General features: G+C 38.9%; 1 protein-coding gene across 2 annotated transcripts in view; it reads left to right on the top strand.

Annotated features, from left to right (window-relative positions):
• The window catches only part of PRKG1 (protein kinase cGMP-dependent 1), a 1,248,815-nt gene extending 1,234,711 nt beyond the window's left edge, over positions 1–14,104 (top strand). For both annotated transcript variants that reach the window (XM_027593906.2, XM_027593897.2), the window contains exons 15-18: positions 6,166–6,288; positions 6,372–6,434; positions 7,721–7,787; positions 9,672–14,104. In XM_027593906.2, the coding sequence (XP_027449707.1) occupies positions 6,166–6,288; positions 6,372–6,434; positions 7,721–7,787; positions 9,672–9,770 (352 nt within the window). In that variant the 3' untranslated portion in view covers positions 9,771–14,104. The remainder of the gene's footprint in view (positions 1–6,165; positions 6,289–6,371; positions 6,435–7,720; positions 7,788–9,671) is intronic.
• The last annotated feature ends 6,421 nt before the right edge of the window (positions 14,105–20,525 follow it).

The following is a 20,525-nucleotide window of genomic DNA, read 5'->3' as shown; positions in this document are numbered from 1 at the left end:
ACACTACCCATCAGGTTTATCATTCAGATTTGCAGGAGTGAGTGAGTTTCCCAGACCATCAAAATAATGGAGTTCATCACTATTAAATTGGCCTTACTAGTAAAAGAAAAAAAAAACAAAGGGAATTCTTTAAGTTGAAAAGACCGTAATTAGAAGAAAATTATGAAAGAAAAAAAGCATTAGTAAAAGCAAACATACAGTAAAGGTAATAGAGCAATGACTTATAAGGCTAGTATGAAGATTAAGAGACAAAAGTAGTAAAATATCGAAAAAATGTAAAATATGACAACATATACACAAAGTGGCAGGAAGGGGGTAAAAAATCAAGTTCTTTTAGAGTGTGTTTGAACTCAAGACACCCTCAACTTAATATAGCCTATAAGTAGTATATTATATATGAAGCTCGTGGTAACCACAAACCTCAAAACTATAAAAGATACACAAAAAAATAAAGACAAAAAGACCAAACATAACACTACAGAAACTCATCAATCACAAGAGAACAAGAGAAAAAGAAACTGAGAGCCACAGAAACAACCAGAAAACAATTAACAAAATGGCAATAAGTACACACCTATCAATAGTAACTTTAACTGTAAATGGTCTAAATGCTCCAATCAAAGACACAGAATGATGGAGTGGATAAAAAAGAAAAAAGACCTATCTGCATGCTGCTTACAAGAGGCAAACTTCAGACTTAAAGACACATACAGACTGAAAATTAAAAAAATGGAAAAAGATATTCCATGCAAAAGGAAGGCAAAGCAAATAAATAAATGAATGCTGCAGGAAGAATACTTATATCAGATAAAATAGACTAAAAAAAAACTGTAACGAAGACAAACAAGCACTGCATAATGATAAAAGGATCAATCCAACAAGAGGATCTAACAGTTGTAAATATTGATCCACCCAACATGAGAGCATCTAAATATAGCAAGCAAGTATGAACAGACATGAAGGGAGAAATGGACAGTCATACAGTAATAGTAGGGGACATTAACACCCCACTTACAACAATGGACAGATCATCCAGGCAGAAAAATCAATATGAAACCGTGTCTTTGAAAGACACGTTAGATTAGATGGATATACAGACCATTCCATCCCAAAGCAGCAGAATACATTCTTTTCCCATGCACATGAACTATTCCCCAGGATAGAGCAAAACTTAGGCCACAAAACAGGGCTCAATACATTTAAGACTGCAATCCTATCAAGCGTGTTTTCCAACCATAATGGTATGAAACTACGAATCAATTACAAGAATAAAACTGGAAAAAAAAATCATGGAGACAAATGAAAATGCAACAATCCAAAATCTTTGGGAAACCGCAAAATCAGTTCTAAGAAGGAAATTTTTAGAGACACAGGCCTACTTCAAGAAACAAGAAAAATCTCAATCTAACCTTACACCTAACAAAACTAGAATAACAACAAAGGCCAAAGTTAGAAGGAAGGAAATAATAAAAATCAGAGAGAAAATAAATGAGAGACCAAAAAAATAATAATACACAAGATCAACGAAAGAGTTGTTTTGTTGAAAAAATAAACCTCTAGCAAGACTCATGAAGAAAAAAAGAGGATCCAATATCCAAATAATTAAAATCAGAGATGAAAAGGAAGTAACAACTGACACCAACAAAATACAAACGTTGTAGATTGTCCACTTTGCTGGCATATCAAGAAATGGATACATTTCTAGAAATATACAATCAGGAAGAAATAGAAAATCTGAACAAACCTATAACGAGGAACAAAATTAAAGCAGTAATCCAAAAACCCCAACAAACAAAAGGGTAGGACCAGAAGGCTTCACAGGTGAATTCTACCCAACATTTAAAGAAGAGTTAAGAGCTAGTCTCCCCAAACTATTACAAAAGAATAGAGGAAGGAGAGCTTCCAAGTGCATTCTATGAGACCAGCACTGCACGAATACCAAAACCAAAGACACTACAGAAAAAGAACTACAGGCCAATATCCCTGAAGAACATGGATGCAAAAATTCTCAACAAAATGTTAGCAAACCACATTCGACAATCCATTAAAAGGATCATTCACTACAGTTAGGTGGGATTTATTCCAGGGTTGCAAGAGTGGTTCAGTATTTTCAAATCAATCAACATTATAAATCACATGAACAAGAGAAAGGGCGAAACCCATATGATCATCTCAATAGATGCATAAAAAGCTTTTGACAGAATTCAATATCTGTTGACAATACCGTCAGCAAAGTGGGTTTAGATAGAAGATGCTTTAACCTAATATAGGCCCTATAGGAAAACCCAAAACCAAGATTTTCCTCTAAGATCCAGAAACAATACAAGGATGTCCACTGTGACCACTCTTATTCAACATAGTAATCGAAGTCATAGCTGAAGCAATCAGACAAGGAAAAGAAATAAAAGGTATCCAAACTGGTAAGGAAGAAGTTAAACTGTCACTACTTGCTGATGACCTAATACTATACATAGAAAACCATAAAGACGCGATCAAAAAACTGTTAGAAGTAATAAATGAATTCAGTAAAGTTGCAGGGTACAAAATTAATATACAGAAATCTGTTGTATTTCTATACACTAACAACAAAGTAGCAGCAAGAGAAATTAAGAAAGCCGATTCTATTTACAATTGCACCAAAAAGAATACAATAACTAAAAATAAATGTAACCAAGGAGGTGAAAGACCTGTTCTCTAAAAACTATAAAATAGTGATGAAAGAAATTGGAATAAATGGAAAGATATGCTATGTTCATGGATTGTAAGAATTAATATTGTTAAAATGTCCATACTACCCAAAGCACTCTATGGATTCAGTGCAATTCCTCTCAAAATGCCAATAGCATTTTTCACAGAACCAGAACAAATAATACTGAACGCTGTATGGAACCACAAAAGACCTTGAATAGCCAAAGCAATCTTAAGAAAGAAGAAAAGAGCTGGAGGCATCACAATCCCAGATTTCAAGATATACTACAAAACTACAGTAATCAAAACACTATGGTACAGGCACAAAAATACACACCGAGATCTTTGGAACAGAATAGAGAGCCCAGAAATAATCATTTTCTTATATGGTCAATTATCTCCAACAAAGGAGGCAAGAATATACAATAGGGAAAAAACAGTCTCTTCAACCAGTAGTTGGGAAAACTGGACAGCTGTATAGAAAAGAATGAAACTAGACCCCCTCCTTACACCATACACAAAAATAATCCCAAGATGGATAAAAGACCTAAATGCAAGACCTGAAACCATAAAACTCCTAGAAGAAATAACATAGGCAATATTTTTTTTTTTTTTTTTTAAGATTTGGGGGAGAGAGAGAGAGAGAGAATGAGTGGGGGCAGAGAGAGAAGGAGAAACAGGGAGCTCGATATAGGGCTCCATCCCACGACCCCCCAGTCATGACCTGAACCACAGGCAGATGCTCAACCGAGCCTCCCAGGCACCCCAACAATCTTTTTCACATTGATGTTAGTAACATTTTTCTAGATATGTCTTTTAATGTAAGGGAAACAAAGGCAAAAATAAACTACACCAAAATTAAAAGGGTTTGCAACAGCAAAGGAAACAACAAAACACCAAGGCAACCTAGTGAATGGGAGAAGATGTTTGCAAATAATATGTCCAATAATGAGTTAATATTCCAAAATATACAAGGAACTCATACAACTCAACACTAAAGAAACAGTTCAATTTAAAAATGAACAGAGGACCTAAATAGGACCTAAAGAGTAACTTTACCAAAAAAAGACATCCAGGTGGCCAACAGACACATGAGAAAGATGCTCAGTATCACTCATCATCAGGGAAATGCAAACCAAAGCCACAATGAGATATCACCTCATACTTGTTAGAATGGTAAATAGCAGGTGATGGTGAGGATGGAGGGAGAAAGGAGCCCTTCATGCACCGTTGGTGGGAATGCAAGCTGGTGCAGCCACTGTGGGAAACAGTATGGAGGCTCCTCAAAAAACTAAAAACAGAGCTACCAAGCAATTCACTTCCACACTGGGTATTTCCCAAAGAAAAGGAAAATACTAATTCAAAAATATATAGGCACCCCTATGTTTATTGCAGCATTATTTACATTAGCCAAGTAAGGAAGGTAATCTAAGTGTCCGTCAGTAGATAAATGGATAAAGAAGATGAGATAGATAAACACACAGAGGACTACTGCTCAGCCATAACGAAAGAATGAGATCTTGCCATTTGCAACAATATGGCTGGACCTAGTGGGTATCATGCTATGTGAAATAGGGCAGACAGAGAAAGACAAACACCATAGGATTTCACTTATACGTGGAATCTAAAAAAAGAAAAACTAAAAGAACAGAAACAGACCCATAAATACAGAGAACAAACTGATGGTTGCCGGGGGTGGGTGGGTGGGGGTGAATGGGCAAAAGGGGAATGGGCAAAAGGGGAGTGGGAGGTACAGGCTTCCAGCCATGGAATGAGGAAGTCCCGGGATGAAAGGCACAGCACAAGGAATACAGTCTACGGTATGGTGCTATGTGGGGACAGACGGTAGCGACACTTCCGGGGAGCAGAGCAGAACACACAGACTGGCAGAATCACTGTATCCTACACCTGAAACTAACATTGTGTGTCAGCTCTACTTCAGTAGAAAATTAGTAATACTGGGAGATCGATAAGCGTCATCTCGTGAGGATCACGACTGCTACACTTGAATGTTTGCACTCCATCCAGAGGCGGTCATTGAGTATTTTCTGGAAAGGGGTAACCTATGTGGTAGTATTTAGGAATAATGAGCCAGGAGTAACGTGTGGGGCAAGCCAGAAGAGGGACAGGCTAGCTGCTTGGAAGCTCACTCCAGTAACTCACATCTAGGAAGCTGAGAACTTAGAGCAGTTAAGATGCGGTGGAAAAGATTGCTTCAGAGAAAGTAGTAGCTGCCCTGAAGATGACAGGAAGACCGAGGACTTTTAGCCTCGGGTCCTTGGTGAGGCTTCAGTGAACAGAGAAAGCCCTGAGAAGAATGGATGGAGCAGAGAGGACGCACTCCACACACGCTGTAGCCCCTCTCCTACTAACATCGGCAGGAGGAGTTGTGCTGGGATCCTTGTCTGGAGCCTGCTCGTTGAAAGGAAATAATTTGAACTGCTTTTAGTGAAAGTGGGGGGCAAAAATAATAATCGCGAGAGACATGAACCCAGTATTAGGAGAATAGTCTCCCAAGAAATGATCTGTCCAGGTGTCTCACTTTGATGGGAGGAGGGGTCTTTATCATCTCTGTGTTCCCTGAGCCTGGCACAAAGCTACCCTCCGAGGATGGATCTGGCCCGTGGGGGCCTCCTAATAAGGAGGCCTCGTGTCAGGTCATCTACTGAGGACTGATGAGCAGGGAGGGGAGGGGAGGAGGGGCACTCTTCTGCAGAAGGACTCGTTCAGCAGATGTTCACTGATCACGCGCTCTGTGCCGGGCATTCTCCCGGACTCGGGAACAACACTGAGTCCGGAAGGAAGGCAGAGAAAAAGCATAGCAAGTGGCAGAAAGGGTGTGTGAGAGAGCATAGCAGGCCACTCTAAAGTTTAAATTCAAGGGGCGCCTGGCTGGCTCAGTCGGTGGAGCATGCGACTCGTGACCTCAGGGTTGTGAGTTCAAGCCCCACGTTGGGTGCAGAGATTACATTAAAAAAATAAAATCTTAAAAAAACATATTGCAACGATCTAGTCTAATACTTGAATTTAAACTTTATGTTGGTTGATAGAGGTCATGGGATCAGTTCCGTGACCAGAAATGGCGTGCTGATCCGATTGAGCCAGGGTGGTGTTGGAAGGAGATGGCGTCCTATCACAGACGTCCTTGTATGTTCTAGTGATGTTGCACTTCGGCTCAGGGGTAATCAAGGGCAGGGAAAGAGCTAGAAAGTGGAAGAAGCATCTTGAATGGCCAAGGACAGCAAGAGGGCTTCAGCACCCGCACGAAAAAGACAGACTTGACCCATGTATGGTTTTGCTAAGCGATCTCCTTGAAAAGGTTTCCATGCTGTTTTGCTATTGATCCAGCATCATTCCCTTACCACTACTCATATATGTCCCTAGATAAGAACTGATATAATTTGTGGACTTGTAACAATTTAAGATTTCTTATTTAGAAAACCAAAGTGATTCTCTTTTCACGTCTCCTTCTCACAGCCCACCTTTCTCAGGCCCAGATCCTATGAAAACCTATAACATCATACTGAGGGGGATCGACATGATAGAATTTCCAAAGAAGATCGCCAAAAATGCTGCTAATTTAATTAAAAAACTATGCAGGTAAGCATTTCAGCCCCATGGCTTTTGAAAGGATCATAATGCCAAAGTGATTCGACTCCTTAAAGTTCTTATTTTCGTTCCAGGGATAACCCATCAGAAAGATTGGGGAATTTGAAAAATGGCGTGAAAGACATTCAGAAGCACAAGTAAGTGTTCTTTCCTTGTCCCTATCGGTGGAGGGTCCAGAAAGCAGGACAGGTACCTCCCCAGGCTGGGTGATGCGTAGTTAGCCTACAGAAACATCCAAGGGGACGTGAGACCAGTTAGCCTTCTGATCTGAGGCCCTGGTGCTGGGGTGTCTTGGAAACATCACACAAATACACACGACCCCTGAGCCATACTAAGCGACTGATTCACTGAATTCGGTTTCTTCCAACTCCCACTAGTGGGCATTTTTCCTCTCTGGCACAAAGAGGAAATGTGTACTTTTAATTCTGGGATTCTGTTCTCTACCAGGGTATCAAAAACCAAAGTCCTCTACCATATCATGCCTCATTTCCCAGACTAAAACTGGAATATATTTTCCCACCACTTCCTTAACTAGATGATAAAACAGAGAGAAAAAGTACAGAGTACAGTGGCTTTCTTTAAACCACAGCGACATCTTAAATACTAAACTTTATCTAGTTAATTGGATATTTAAATGCTAAACTAAGACCAAATAGGTTTTTATTAGTCTATTTTGGTAACACTCACAAGAAATTCATATCCCTACCAGAAGAACTTATTCATCAAAATATCTGTAAATATCTAAAACACCTGCTAAGAATTTGGTGTAAGCATTTGCTACTTTAAGGACAAAACCAAAAACCTTAGTGTTATCTGGTCCTCATTTTCACAGGAAAAACTACACAAAATACCTTCAGTCTATTTTAATTAAATGTGTTGACATTTTATTAGGAATTGCTATGACCCTAGTATTGCATATTTAATGTTTTTTTTTTCTTCTATGAACACACACAAAAAAGTGCCAAGTCAGAGTTAGACCTAATACAGTGATGTGGAAAGGTTAATTAACTGAGGCTGCCCACAGAATCAGTGCAAAGCTGAAAGGATAATTTTCTGTCCTGACTTTTGATGCCCTGGTTCTATACCCTTAAAATAAAACGTCCTGTAAGGCTCAGGGCCAAGCATATCATGACATTTATTAAGTTATAATGATAGTGTAGGAACAAGGTCATACATTCTGCCTGAAGTTGCTAGAAAAGGAGTTATTTTCTAGCTGGTGCTAAATATTTCAACAATTAACTTCTTTTATGGAACGCATCTTTTAAATAAACCTGGCCCTAAAAAATTGCAATTAAATAGAATACATTCTTTCACATTGAAAATGTTTGCCTAGCTGCTTTCTAGCACATATGTTGCAATGAGGTTTTAGCTGAAGTAAAATGCCTTTAACTAGCTACCGTTTTTTTTTTTTTTCCTTTCCTAGATGGTTTGAGGGCTTTAATTGGGAAGGCTTAAGAAAAGGCACCTTGACACCTCCTATAATACCAAGTGTAAGTAGACCATCCAGCTTATATTTCTGTGACACACGTATGGTGCTTAGGTCAGTTGTTAAAAGTTTTATCCTATGATCGGCTTAAATAAACTACAGGAGAAGTACCACCTTAGAATAATGGCATTGAAAACCCAAGCTTAAACACAGGTCACTTAGGGGATGGTTGTTTTATGTGTATTTTACCATTACCTTTTTAAACTATTCATTCTACTTTCCTTTATTTGTGAATAAAAATGGACTTTTAGTACAGTAAGTGTTAAATATCCACTGATGTAGACAAAAGAGCATAATGGGTGTCCAGCAACCAGTTTTTTTTTTTTCAGAATATATAAACTTCATACATCACTGCCCAAGAATGCATGAACAACTTTAATGAATTAGGCTTCTTGATGAATTATGGCCAGTTTAGTGTATACAAGAGTATACTTGGGTGAGTTAGGGCAGTGGGCTGTTATTTTGTCTTTATGATCCTGGTTTATGCCCCACCTTGCTCTGTCCGCAGGAGCCTAACCTGTAAGAGCCACTCAGAGCATTCCTGTGCTCTCTGGTTTCTGGTTGGGTTTGGTCAACAGTCCAACGGCCATTTTCAACAGCTACCAATTCCTGGCCAATAGTGTTTCTATTTATGCCTCCGTATCACTTCGAAGTACTCCCAGGCAATACCGTGTTCATTTATCCTTTCGTGAGGCTCTAAAAGGAAAGGATTCTCTTTCCTGAACTGTCTTTTCTGAACACATCGGGCGTTTTGTTAAATAGCAGCCCGGTGACGGTGATCAAGTGTGTGGCACCTTTACGTATTTGTATCTGATACTGCATCTGTCCGATGAAATGTGCTGCATCTTTACAAAGAAAGAGGGGGCTGCTGCGCTGTCCTGAGCCATTCAGATATATACTTCATTTTTCTGGGACTAACTCAAGACTGCTCTTGAGACAGAACCATTTTCCCTACTGCTAAGATTTATTTCTGTGACGACGTTTGTGTTTATTCCAGACAAAACACAAATCCCATTACCATACCTCCCATTACAGATGCTAATGGCATTCCTGAGGTTCTGTTTTTAGAATAAATTAGAGTAAGAAACTTGGAGGTGTAAATAGTAAGCCGAAATGATACTTACCTAAATCTATCAGCAGTTTCCTTTTATGTAACAGTAATACTGAATGGGATATATTTATGGATACACCCATATATATTTCATTCCATATTAGTGTCTCAGTGGTTGCAAATATTCTAGAAGATGAGGGAAACTAAAGCATGGATTTTCACCGCTTTTACTGATGCTCTCCAGATTGGACTTTACCCAGTAAATTTGCAAGAGTTTTGCTTGAGTTTAGGAATGGCTTTTTATTATACTTGAAATACCACAAAAGCCTTAAGATGGCCTCCAAGGCTCTTCACGACAGGATTTCTGCCTCTTTTTCCTATTTCTCTTTCCACTACTCTCCTCTCTTATAGAGCAGCCACCTTGGCCTTCTTTGGTTACATCACAGCATGAAGCACTCTTTCTCACCTCAGGACCTTTGCACGTGCAAAAATCGAACTCATCGATTCTTAGTTTTGAAATAATATTTTTTCAAAGAGGCTTTCCATCATCACTCTTACACTCTTTTTTTCTTCACAGCAGTAACCAAACTTTGTTTGTTTGAATCTGACAATGTACCCTCCACTAGAGTAGAAACTTCTTGAGGATAAGAGCCATGTCTGTTTTTATTCAGTGCTGTTCCCCTCTATACAAAGCACAAAACCTGGTAGACACTCAAAAAAAAAAAAAAAAAATAGCTGTCGATGAGGGCCTGAATAAAGAACGCTTTGTAAAACTCCCCTTTGGAATTTGACTCGCAAATGAAGAAATCCTTTCCCTGTCCATCCTCTCGTGTGCAGGTTGCATCACCCACAGACACAAGCAATTTTGACAGTTTCCCTGAGGACAATGACGAACCGCCACCTGACGACAACTCAGGATGGGACATAGACTTCTAATGTATTTCTCTTACCTGCTTCTGCCTTGCTGAAGTCAGCTTTTTCTGAGACACAGCTGCCAGCAAACCTGAGGGACGGAGAGAAGATTAGTGCTCGGGGTCACCATGATGCCTTTGATCGATGCTGCTCCAGTAACTGCAGTGGCATTAGGACAACAGTGCTCTATACATGTTTTCTGTTTGATCCTAAAAATAGCAGTTGACATGGTGGTCCTGAAGCAAAGCCTTTCACACCAGTCAAGAGGTGTCTTCTAGTGTTGGAATGATCTTGCTTTGCTCTATAATTTGAAAGACTGCCAGAAACACTTCAGTCTAGTAAAAGCGTCTGCACCTTGCTAGAATTATCAAGAAGATCAAAAAAAATTAAGTATTGGGTACGATAGATGACGGTGGTACAAAAACTGGGAGCTTCCTTTCCTTTTCCCGTGAGGGCATAGGCTACATTCAGATACATTCGCGCAAGCCGGAAGAGGGTCACGCATCGTTGGTCACAGAGGTCATGGCAAACCAGTGCTAGAAGTTTCATGATTTAATTTCCCAGCAGTGCTGATGACGAGACTGAATGTTACCTTTCCTTTCCGACAGATTTTAAAAATTGATACGATAAAAGCACAACTGCTATAGGTTCTGCTGAGAACTCTCATAGCAGGTATATATGCGTTTTCACAGGATTGAAAAACAAAACAACAACATGCATGATATTTGTTTCTTTTCTCGATAAATTGGCATGACAGAGTGGGGGAAAAAAACAAAAAGCAACTCACAAACCATTTCATATCTTTTAAAACGTTGTGCTTCAAGATGGTCCTGGAAATAAATGACTAGCAGCCAATTGATTTTTATTTATTACTTAACATGCCCTCAGACTGAGGCTTAAAATATTCCCTTTTATAAAAAGAAACCCTTGGGGGGTGGGGTGGAGAGGGACTAAGATCCATCCAAAAATAAAAATAAGAAACTATATAGGTGCTATGTATATCTTTCATCTGTAAATGTCCGTGTCTGAGCAGACAACACAAATTCTACTCATCACCTGTGTAGCCAGAGACTCAAGCATTCTTCACTACGTTTACCAACCAAACTCCCGTCCGATTTCACTTACACAACATAGCCAAGGGTTGAGGGGGAAAGGTGATTGAAACCCATTCAGCTGGCTTCTTGTCTTAGGCCTGAACCAGAAAGAAGAAGAGGAAAGCACAAAACCATTGAGATTCAGCAGATGAGAAAGCTTGCTTCTGTGAGGTCAGGGAACGGGACCAGACCTAGCCCACTGCTGAGGACCTTGTGGAGAATGAGCCACTGTGAGTTCCTGCACATGTGAGAGTAGGGAGGGGGTCGAGAAGAAAACAGGACGCCTATTTCTCAAACATAAATTTTAGCTACCTAGGACAGAAATATTGCAATCCTGTAATGTACTGGAAAATACCAAACTTACTTGCTTTTCTCATGAGGGGTAAAGAAGCAGCATTTAAACTGAGTCCTTTGTTGGCAGGCGAGTTGACTAAACTGTCCCTAGGTAGCAGACTGTTCTGGAGGCTCTTCCTGGACAAGTAGCATTCTCCCTGAGTAAACAAATGCATACTCTTATATTAAATTGAAGGTTGCTTTTTTCCAGTATAAAGTTGCTTTTTTTTTTTTAAATCAATGAAACGTAAACATTTCTGCAAAAAATATATCCACACAGGTCATTACACCATATCCGAGAAGGCATATATTATGATTTCTGTTTGAATTTTTCATACCAAGAGTACTTTAGAATATGGTGTCAAAACATAATCTATGAACCATTTGGGGAATAAAAATACTAAGGGCATACTATATATAATCAGAATAAAGTTACATTGAAAGTTTGATCCCAAGATGTTACTGTAATTCTTGTGTTAGAGTTTTCCCTCCCTTACAAATAATTGCTCAAGATCAATTCATTCCCCAAGATACCCACATTCTTCTACAGATATCAGAATATAAAATTAAACCTATCAACCTAAAATCCAGCTATGAATGCTATTTCAGCATTTTCACATTGCTTTTAACTGGGCTTTTAAAAGTATACAATTTCAACATCATGGTCACTGTTCAGTGGTTTTTGTTTAAAGACAGAGCAGTTTAGGCCCGCTAAAGGTTTGCTAGAATACTAAGTTCATCTAGTCACTAATTAAGAGAGAGATTCTGAGAATCTGCTCCTGCAATTTTTCAAATGCCCCAATAGCCCCAGAGCTTAACCCTTACTGTGGTTCAAGTCTAAGACAGCAATGTATACAAGTTCTCTGAGGAATGAAGGAGCAGCATCCGGTTCAATGGGACTGTTGGCCATTTTTCCCACTTGTTAGCACATCTTTGTTAAATTTCACCAGTGGCATTGCATTAGGATGTCTAAAGCAATCACTAACAAATAAAGGTGAACTACAGCTTCCAAAAATTGCTAACAGAAAACAGTCCTCTAATCGTCAGCATTGAAATTTAAGGATTTAAATCTTGTCTTAATGAAGACACTAGGGCTAAAATTCATGGTCAGCTTTGTAAAGCGCATCTCACTTTATTTCTGAATTGTTCATGCCCCTCTCTTTTCTTACACTAAAGAACATCTGGACAAGTTAGTGCCAACTTGTTTGATTTGTTAACTGACGTTCTTGTTAATAAGAAATAAGAAACAAGGGCTTTCTGTGCCTCTTGATGCACAGGAAAACTGAAAACTGCCAAGGAAAGGAACATCATGATATTTGAGATAAATTGAACACATTAGAGAAAATGATTTCTTGAAATTTGCTATAAACGATCTTTATGTTTGTATCTTCTTTGTTATTCACGTATGAATCAGATCCATGTGGCATTGAAAACAAATTTCTTTCTTTTGATTACTTTATAGGTCACTTTTTTTTTTACTTAAAATTATGGGATATGCATGTGCATCACACATGTGTAATATATAAATTCAGCTATTGAATTTTTTTTTCATTTCATTTCTATGTGACGGAACTGATGGTGAACTGAAATTTTAAAGAAGTCAGCTACCATACTGAAAATAAGGATATTAGAACTGATTTCATACGGTAGAAGGTGATCCGTGCATTCTCCATAATGACATTTTCTTTCACAATAGGACCACAAATATTTATGTAAATAGATATTTTTGTGTGATATTTTGTGGTACATATAACTTTTTTTAGTGTTTCACAGCATTATTATTTCATTTTCTTTGTACCGAATGATGTTTTTAGGTCCAAGTAGACTTGAATTAATGTCATAATTGTCAGTATTATTGAAAATTACGTCAACTGTACGGTTTCATCTGTTCCATAGTTTAGAACATGACCTGGCTATCTGGCATTGTTGCAAGTGCCTTAAATTCATGGCATCCTATTAAAAAACAAATTTGGTGTTATGCTGCATGACAAAGACAAATACACCTCAAAATGTTGTCCTTTCTTAGCTTGCTGCGTTTTACAGTTCTTTCTGCTAACAATTTATAAGCCTTTATTATATAATATTGATGAATTACAGAAATGATAAAGTTGTTCTCTTATTTCTGTTACACGTACCAGAGCTGTGTATCTGTTACTGAGATACAGCGTCATTTCTGTGAAATGTATAAATGTATGTGCGGGTCAAATTAATATATGACATACTATCAGTCTGTATACAGGTATTCCTGTTTTGCTAAGCTGTGCAGATTCAGTTTAAAAAAAAAAAAACACTTAGTGCAGTCAAGTTCTAACGTCTCATTTTATAGACTCCATTACCAACGATCCAACTCAAAAGAAAAATTGGAAAGTGACTGCTAACCACACCTCATTATGAAACCAATGATGAACACGTACCTTGGTGCACTCCTCAACAAAACAGGATGCTTTCTGAGTTCTTGTATATGCAAATCATTTATGAAGCAAGTTTTCAACAGACCTGGCAAGATAAACATTGGAAGTGTGTTAGCCCTCCTCTTTATCTGCCCCTGAATTAATAGAGCTCTGGGACCTTGACCATGACTCAGAGGTTTGGGCTTTCCAAGGAAAGGGACATTTCTTCAAGCATCATCTATCCAATTTATTTCATTGTATGATGTTTTTACAACTGGTCAGTTCTTTTGTATTCTTACAGCTATGGTTGATTGTCCTCTTACAGTTTGTTCTACATGAAAGAGTCCTTTGTTAGTCAGAATGCAACAACCGTCATCAAATGGTCATTGACCACTTGCACTCTTTTGATGTAGATTAAAGACTTTTTTCATAAAATTAACCTGCTTTGATTTGCTCTGTATTTTTCCTGCAGCTGTAATTGCCGAGTGCCTGTTGTATACTTTATAGAGTTGAAATAAAAAAAAAAATAATTACTTTTGAACTTAGTGGATGTTTAATTCCAGACAAGACTCCAAGAATATAGTTGATGTATCATACTGGAATGGAAATACCCTGGGGTACTATGGGAGAACATCACTAAAACAATGTAAAACTTACTCATAACCCAAGTGTCCTTCACAACATCATGGTATTATGATCTGATGTAAAACTAATCTAGCGAATCGGTTTAAAGATTTCAGGAGGGATAATGTTGGACCATCCACTGTGAACAGAAAAGCCAACATAGATACCCACACAAACCCCAACCTCAGCAGTGCTCTGTGCCTCACAATCGCCACCCACCACCACACACTCCTTGTTTGGGCCACCCCTAGTCAAACTCTGAGCCAGGCAAACAATCAAAAAGACAATTCTTGTATAAGGCTGTGTGCTGCGAGGGAATTATTTTGTATGGAAAGCAACATTATGAATCTTTGTCTAAGGTTTATTTATCTGATTCCTCTGTTATGTTTTATATTCTTAAGGAAGATAAATTTAGAAAACAATACAATTGCAACAAGTTCAATTCTCCAAAACCCTGGTGAACATACTCCTCTACCCCTCCGTTCCTCACCGCCGTGAATGGAACACAAATTAAAATTGGCTGCAACATAAAGATTTCCTTAATCCGACTGTCCTTGTCTTGTTGACATCCCATCACCAGGGATGGTGAGTTGAAAACCCCTTTTGAATAAAAACTAGAAATAATCCAGTTAACTTTACCAGGCAGAACTGATAAAACGACTTTAAAAAAATATTATATGACTAGAACACATCCAATAATTCCATTTCTCCTGCAAATAGAACTGAACCACAGGTTTTCAGTATCCATCCTTTAAGTTCTGTGACTTTCATATCCTTGATCCAAGAATGGTCTTCTTTGACCCTGGAAAGTTATTTTTGTGTAGTAATTACAGTTTTTGGAGAGGCACGTAGACCAATACTCAGGATCATTAGTGTGGGGGTTGGTGAGAATGTTGCATCCACACCACTGTCCCATCTTGCAATTGAAATAAATCACTACCCAGCTACTTGACTATGACAAAAGGAATCAATTATACATTTGACCTGAACGTATTGATCATCCAACTTGATCACATTATGCTTGCAGATCAACCGCTTAGATTCTCAGTAATAGCCCCTAAATGTGTAATGCACGTAACACAGAACAACCACCGCACTGTTTTTTTTTGTTGTTGTTGTTTTTTCTGAGAGCCCTATTTAGAGTTTCTCTCTGCGTTCCATACTTCTCCTTTCCAACTCACAAGGCCCATAAATTGATAAAACAGTAATGTTTACCTATTACAGCTGTGTTTTTCACCCAGGGGGAGTCTATGGGGCAAAACCCAAATCCATCCACATGCCTATTAGCAAAGCCAGACAGATTAATCTCAACCTCACACAAAAATAATAAAAAACAAACCAAAAAGAAAGAAAAAGAAAACAAGGCATCCCTAAATAACCCTAAAGGCTGGCACAAATTTCATAAAAATTATTGGACAGGCTCTCAGGGCACATGTTCTAGACCAGTGTTTTTCAAACATCAATATGATAATATGTATCTGGGAAATATGGTGAAAACATATTTCCAGCATCACCCACAGTTCTTTTGAGGTAGCCCAAGAATCTGTATTTTTAACAAGCACCTTAGTATATTTTAGTGAAAATACTTATATACATCCATGGAAGACAAATAGTAAAAAAGGATTCACAGGAAAGTATTTCAGAAATTATAAGGTAAAAGGGAGAAGGAAAAAGTCATGGGCATGGTTTCAGCCACCCTGCTAGGGCACCCCTGCATGGAATACACCAGAACACTCCCGCCTGCACCAGTCTTGGCTCCAACAGCCTGTCCAGGGCACTCCCTGCCCTGAACACCTTAGGACAACCCGCTTGTGCCCGATTCAGCTTCAACTGTCCCACCAGGTCGCCTTCTGTATGGAGAGTGCTTGGACACCCTTGCTTACAACCCCTTCAGTTTCAAGTGTCCTGCCAGTGGGTATTTTGCTAAGAGAGCTCAGTGGCCATTCCATCCCATACCCAGTTTAGCTTTTAGCTGTCTTGCCAGGCCTCCATCCCCTCCCTAGAGCACCCTAGGACCTCCCAGTTCTAGCAGCCTCTTTGGGGCCCTGGCTTAGCTCTAGCAGGCTTTTTGGGGGCCCCCTGTGTGGAGAGTTCCCAGAACACCCCAGTTTACATCTACTTCAGCTTCAGTTATCCTGCCAAGGTGAACCTCTATGTGTAGAGCCCCAGATGCCTGCATCTTGCCCCCACCTTAGATGGTACCTGCCAGGTATATTCTCTGCACAGAGCTCAGAGGCTCCCAGCCTATACACTGCCCCAGATCCAGCCACACTGCCAAGGCACCCCATGCACCGAGTACCCTGGGACAAGTGGCTTGTACCCATCTCAGCTTCAGCTGTCCTGGAAGGGTACCCTCAGTGCCTAGAACACTGGGACACCACAGCCTGCATCCTCTCAGCTTTAGCTACCCTCACAGGGTTCCCGCTACTGGAAAGCCCCAAGATCCCCAGCCCATGCCAGCCACAGCTCCAGCCAGCCAGAAAAAGTCATCAAGCACGCACACTCTGCATACGAGACAGCCATACACAAGACCATTACTTCAGGCTTAGAAGTAGCTGTTCTGCCTAATCCATAGAAACAAACATAGGAAGTCAAGCAAAATGGGGAGACAGAGAAATGTGCTCCAAAAGAAAGAACAAGAAAAAAAGTTTCTGAAAAGGAACTAAATGAAACAGAGACACTCACTGGGCTGGAGAAGAGCAGAAGAACTCAGTGAGACCTTCAATAAAGAGATAGAAAATATAAAAAAGAACCGATCTCAGTTGAAGACTGTAAGAAGGGAAATAAATTTTAAAAAGCACACACTAGAGGGAATCAACAGATTCGCAGTTGCAGAAGAATCTATCAGCAATCCGTAAGCAAGGATAATAAAAAGCACGCAAGCAAAACAGCAAAAAGCAATTCAAATTTTAAAAAAATGAGGATAGCTTAAGGGGTCTCTTGGACAACATCAAGCAAATATACACTCACATTATTGGGATCCCAGAAGAAGATGAGAGAAAAAGGTGGAAAGCTTAAAGAAATAGTTGCTAAAAACCTCCCTAATCTAGGGAAGGAAATAAACATCCAGTTCTAAGAAGCACCAAGAGTTCCAAACAAGAAGAACCCAAAGAGGTCCACACCACAGCACATAATAATTAAAATGCCAAAGGCTAAAGATAAGAGATAATTTTAAAAAGCAGCTAGGCAGAGGCAAAACATTATCTACAAGTGAAAACCAATAAGGCTATCAGCTGTTTGTTTGTTTGTTTCCCCCAGTAAGAACCTTGCAAGCCAGAAGGGAGTGGCATGATATATTCAAAGTGCTGAAAGAAAAAAATAATCTCCAACTAAGAATACTCTACCCACCAAAGTTATCATTCAGATTTGAAGAGATAAAAAACTTCCCAGACAAAAAAAAAGATAAAGGAGTTGATCACCACTAAACAAGCATTATAAGAAATGTTAAAGGGACTGTTTTAAGTAGAAAAGAAATGGCCATAAGATATAAGAAAATTATGAAAAAAAAATATACAACAGGACAGGAGATACATTAAATGTGGAAGATGGAGTGAAAAAGAAAGAAAAAAGTCACCCCTGCTTTCTTTTTAGAATGTGTTTGAACTTAAATGACTGAGTTAATATAGAGTGCTATTTACTTAGAATATTATATATGAACCTAGTGGTAACCAAAATCACAAAACCTATAAAAGATACACAGACAACAAACATAGAAGACACCTTGAAAAGACCAGGGTCTGGCGAAGAGGGGACACTGCGCTGCAGGGCGCTACAGGACCGCTGGGCTGCTACTTCCAAGAGCAGGAGATGTAACTAACTTCCCTAATACATAGAAACAGATACAGAGAGAGTTAGACAAAATGAGGAGACAGAGGAATATGTCCCAAATGAAAGACCAAGACCAAATCACAGCAGAGATCTAAACAAAATGGTGAAAAGTAATATGCCTGATAAAAAAATTTAAAGTAATGGTCATGAAGATACTCACTGGACTTGAGAAAAGAGCAGAGGACATCATTGAGACTGGCAACAAGGAGACAGAACACATAAAAAAGAACCAATCAGAGATGAAGACCTCAATAACTGAAATCTGAAATACAGTAGATGGATTAAATGGTAGACTAGAGGAAGCAGAAGAACAGATTAGGGACCAGAATGACAGAGTAATGGAAAGCAAGCAAGGTGAACAGGAAAGGGGAAAAAAAAGAGAGAGAGAGAGAGAGAGACTCAGAGAAATCAGCAACACCTTCAAGCATAAAAACATTTGCATTATAGGGATGCCAGAAGGAGAAAAGAGAGGAAAGGGTGCAGAAAATTTATTTAAATAATAGCTGAAGGCTTCCCAAATCTGAGGAAAGAAAGAGAAATCCAGATCCAGGAGGCATAGAAATACCTCAACAAAATCAACCCAAGGTGGTCCACACCAAGACACATAGCATTTAAAATGGCAAAAAGTAGTGATAAAGAGAGAATTTTAAAAACAACAAGAGAAAGGAAAACAGTCACGTACATGGGAAACCTCATAAGGCTCTCAGCAGATTTTTAACAAAAACTTGGCCAGAAGGGAGTGGCATGATATATTCAAAGGGCTGAAGGAAAAAAAAAAAAATCTGCAGCCAAGAATACTTTATCCAGCAAGTCTATCATTCAGAATGGAAGGAGAGAAACATTTTCCCAAACAAAAGCTGAAGGAATTCATGTCCACTAAATTAGCCCTACAAGAAATGTTAAAGAGGGCTCTTTGAGTGGAAAGGAAAGACCATACGTAGGAGCAAGACAAGTAGGAAACACAAAAGCAGTAAAGTATATCTATAAAAATCAGTAAAGGAATTCACAAAATAAAGGGATGAGACTATATACCTAAAAAAATGGGGAGGAAAGGAGTAAAGAATGGGTTCAAACTTAAGCAACCATAAACTTAATAGAGATTGCTATTTGCAGTGGACATTACATACAAACAGAACGGTAACCACAAATCAAAAGCCAGTAATAGTTAATCAAAAAAAATACAGAGAAAGGAACCCAAGTATATCACTCAAGAAAGCAAAGCAAATTGTCAGAGAAGAGAGCAAAGAAAGGAACACAGAAGAACTACAAAAACAAACATAAAACAAGTAACAAAATGGCAATAAGTACATAACTTTCAAACATTACTTTGAATATAAATGGACTAAACACTCCAATTGAAGGACACAGGGTGACAGAATGAATACCAAAAAAAACCCATCCATATGCTGCCTCTAACAGACTCATTTCAGACATAAAGACACATATATATTGAAAGTGAAGGGATGGAAAAGTATTTGCCACACAAATGGAAGTGAAGAGAAAAACTAAGGTAGAATACTTATATCAGACAAAATAGACTTTATTTCTTTTAAAGATTTTATTTATTTATTTGAGAGACAGAGAGAGAAAGAGAGCAAGCATGGGGGAGCAGAGGGAGAGGGGAAACAGACTTCCCACTGAGCAGGGAGCCCCATGTGGGGCTCGATCCCAGGACCCTGAGATCATGACCTGAGCTGAAGGCAGATGCTTAACCGAGCCACCCAGGTACCCCCAGACAAAATAGACTTTAAAACAAAGATTGTAACAGGAGATGAAGAAGGACACTATATCATCATAAAGAGAACAATCCAACAAGAAGATATAACAATTGTAAATATTTATCCACCCAACATGGGAGGACCCAAACACATAAAGCACCTGTTAACAAACATAAAGGAAGTAATGATAGCAATAATAGTAGGGGATGTTAACACCCCACTTACATCAATGGAAAAATGATTCAGACAGAAAATCAACAAGGAAACGGTGCCTTTGAATGACACATTGGACCAGAAGGATCAAATAGATATATTCAGAACACTCCATCCTAAAACAGCAAAATACATATTCTTTTCAAGTTCACATGGAACATTCTCCAGAAGAGATCACATACTAGACCCCAAAGCAAGTCTCGACAAATTTTTAAAAAATTGAGTCACACCATGCATCTTTTCTGACCACAACACTATGAAACTAGAAATCAACCACAAGAAAAAAATGTGGAAAAAAAACACAGATAGAGATTAAAAAACATGCCAGTAAGGGCGCCTGGGTGGCTCAGATGGTTAAGCGTCTGCCTTCGGCTCAGGTCATGATCCCAGGGTCCTGGGATCGAGTCCCGCATCAGGCTCCCTGCTCCTTGGGAGCCTGCTTCTCCCTCTGCTTCTCTCTCTCTCTCTCCCTCTGTCTCTCATGAATAAATAAATAAAATCTTTAAAAAATAAATAAATAAATAAAATCTTTAAAAAAGTAAAAATAAAAAACATGCTAGTAAATGATGAATGAGTCAA

Source organism: Zalophus californianus, chromosome 15 (genome assembly GCF_009762305.2).
Source record: "Zalophus californianus isolate mZalCal1 chromosome 15, mZalCal1.pri.v2, whole genome shotgun sequence".
Classification (NCBI taxonomy): Eukaryota; Metazoa; Chordata; class Mammalia; order Carnivora; family Otariidae; genus Zalophus; species Zalophus californianus.
The sequence above is the reverse complement of the archived record's forward strand: the minus strand, read 5'-3'. Positions and strand labels throughout refer to the sequence as shown.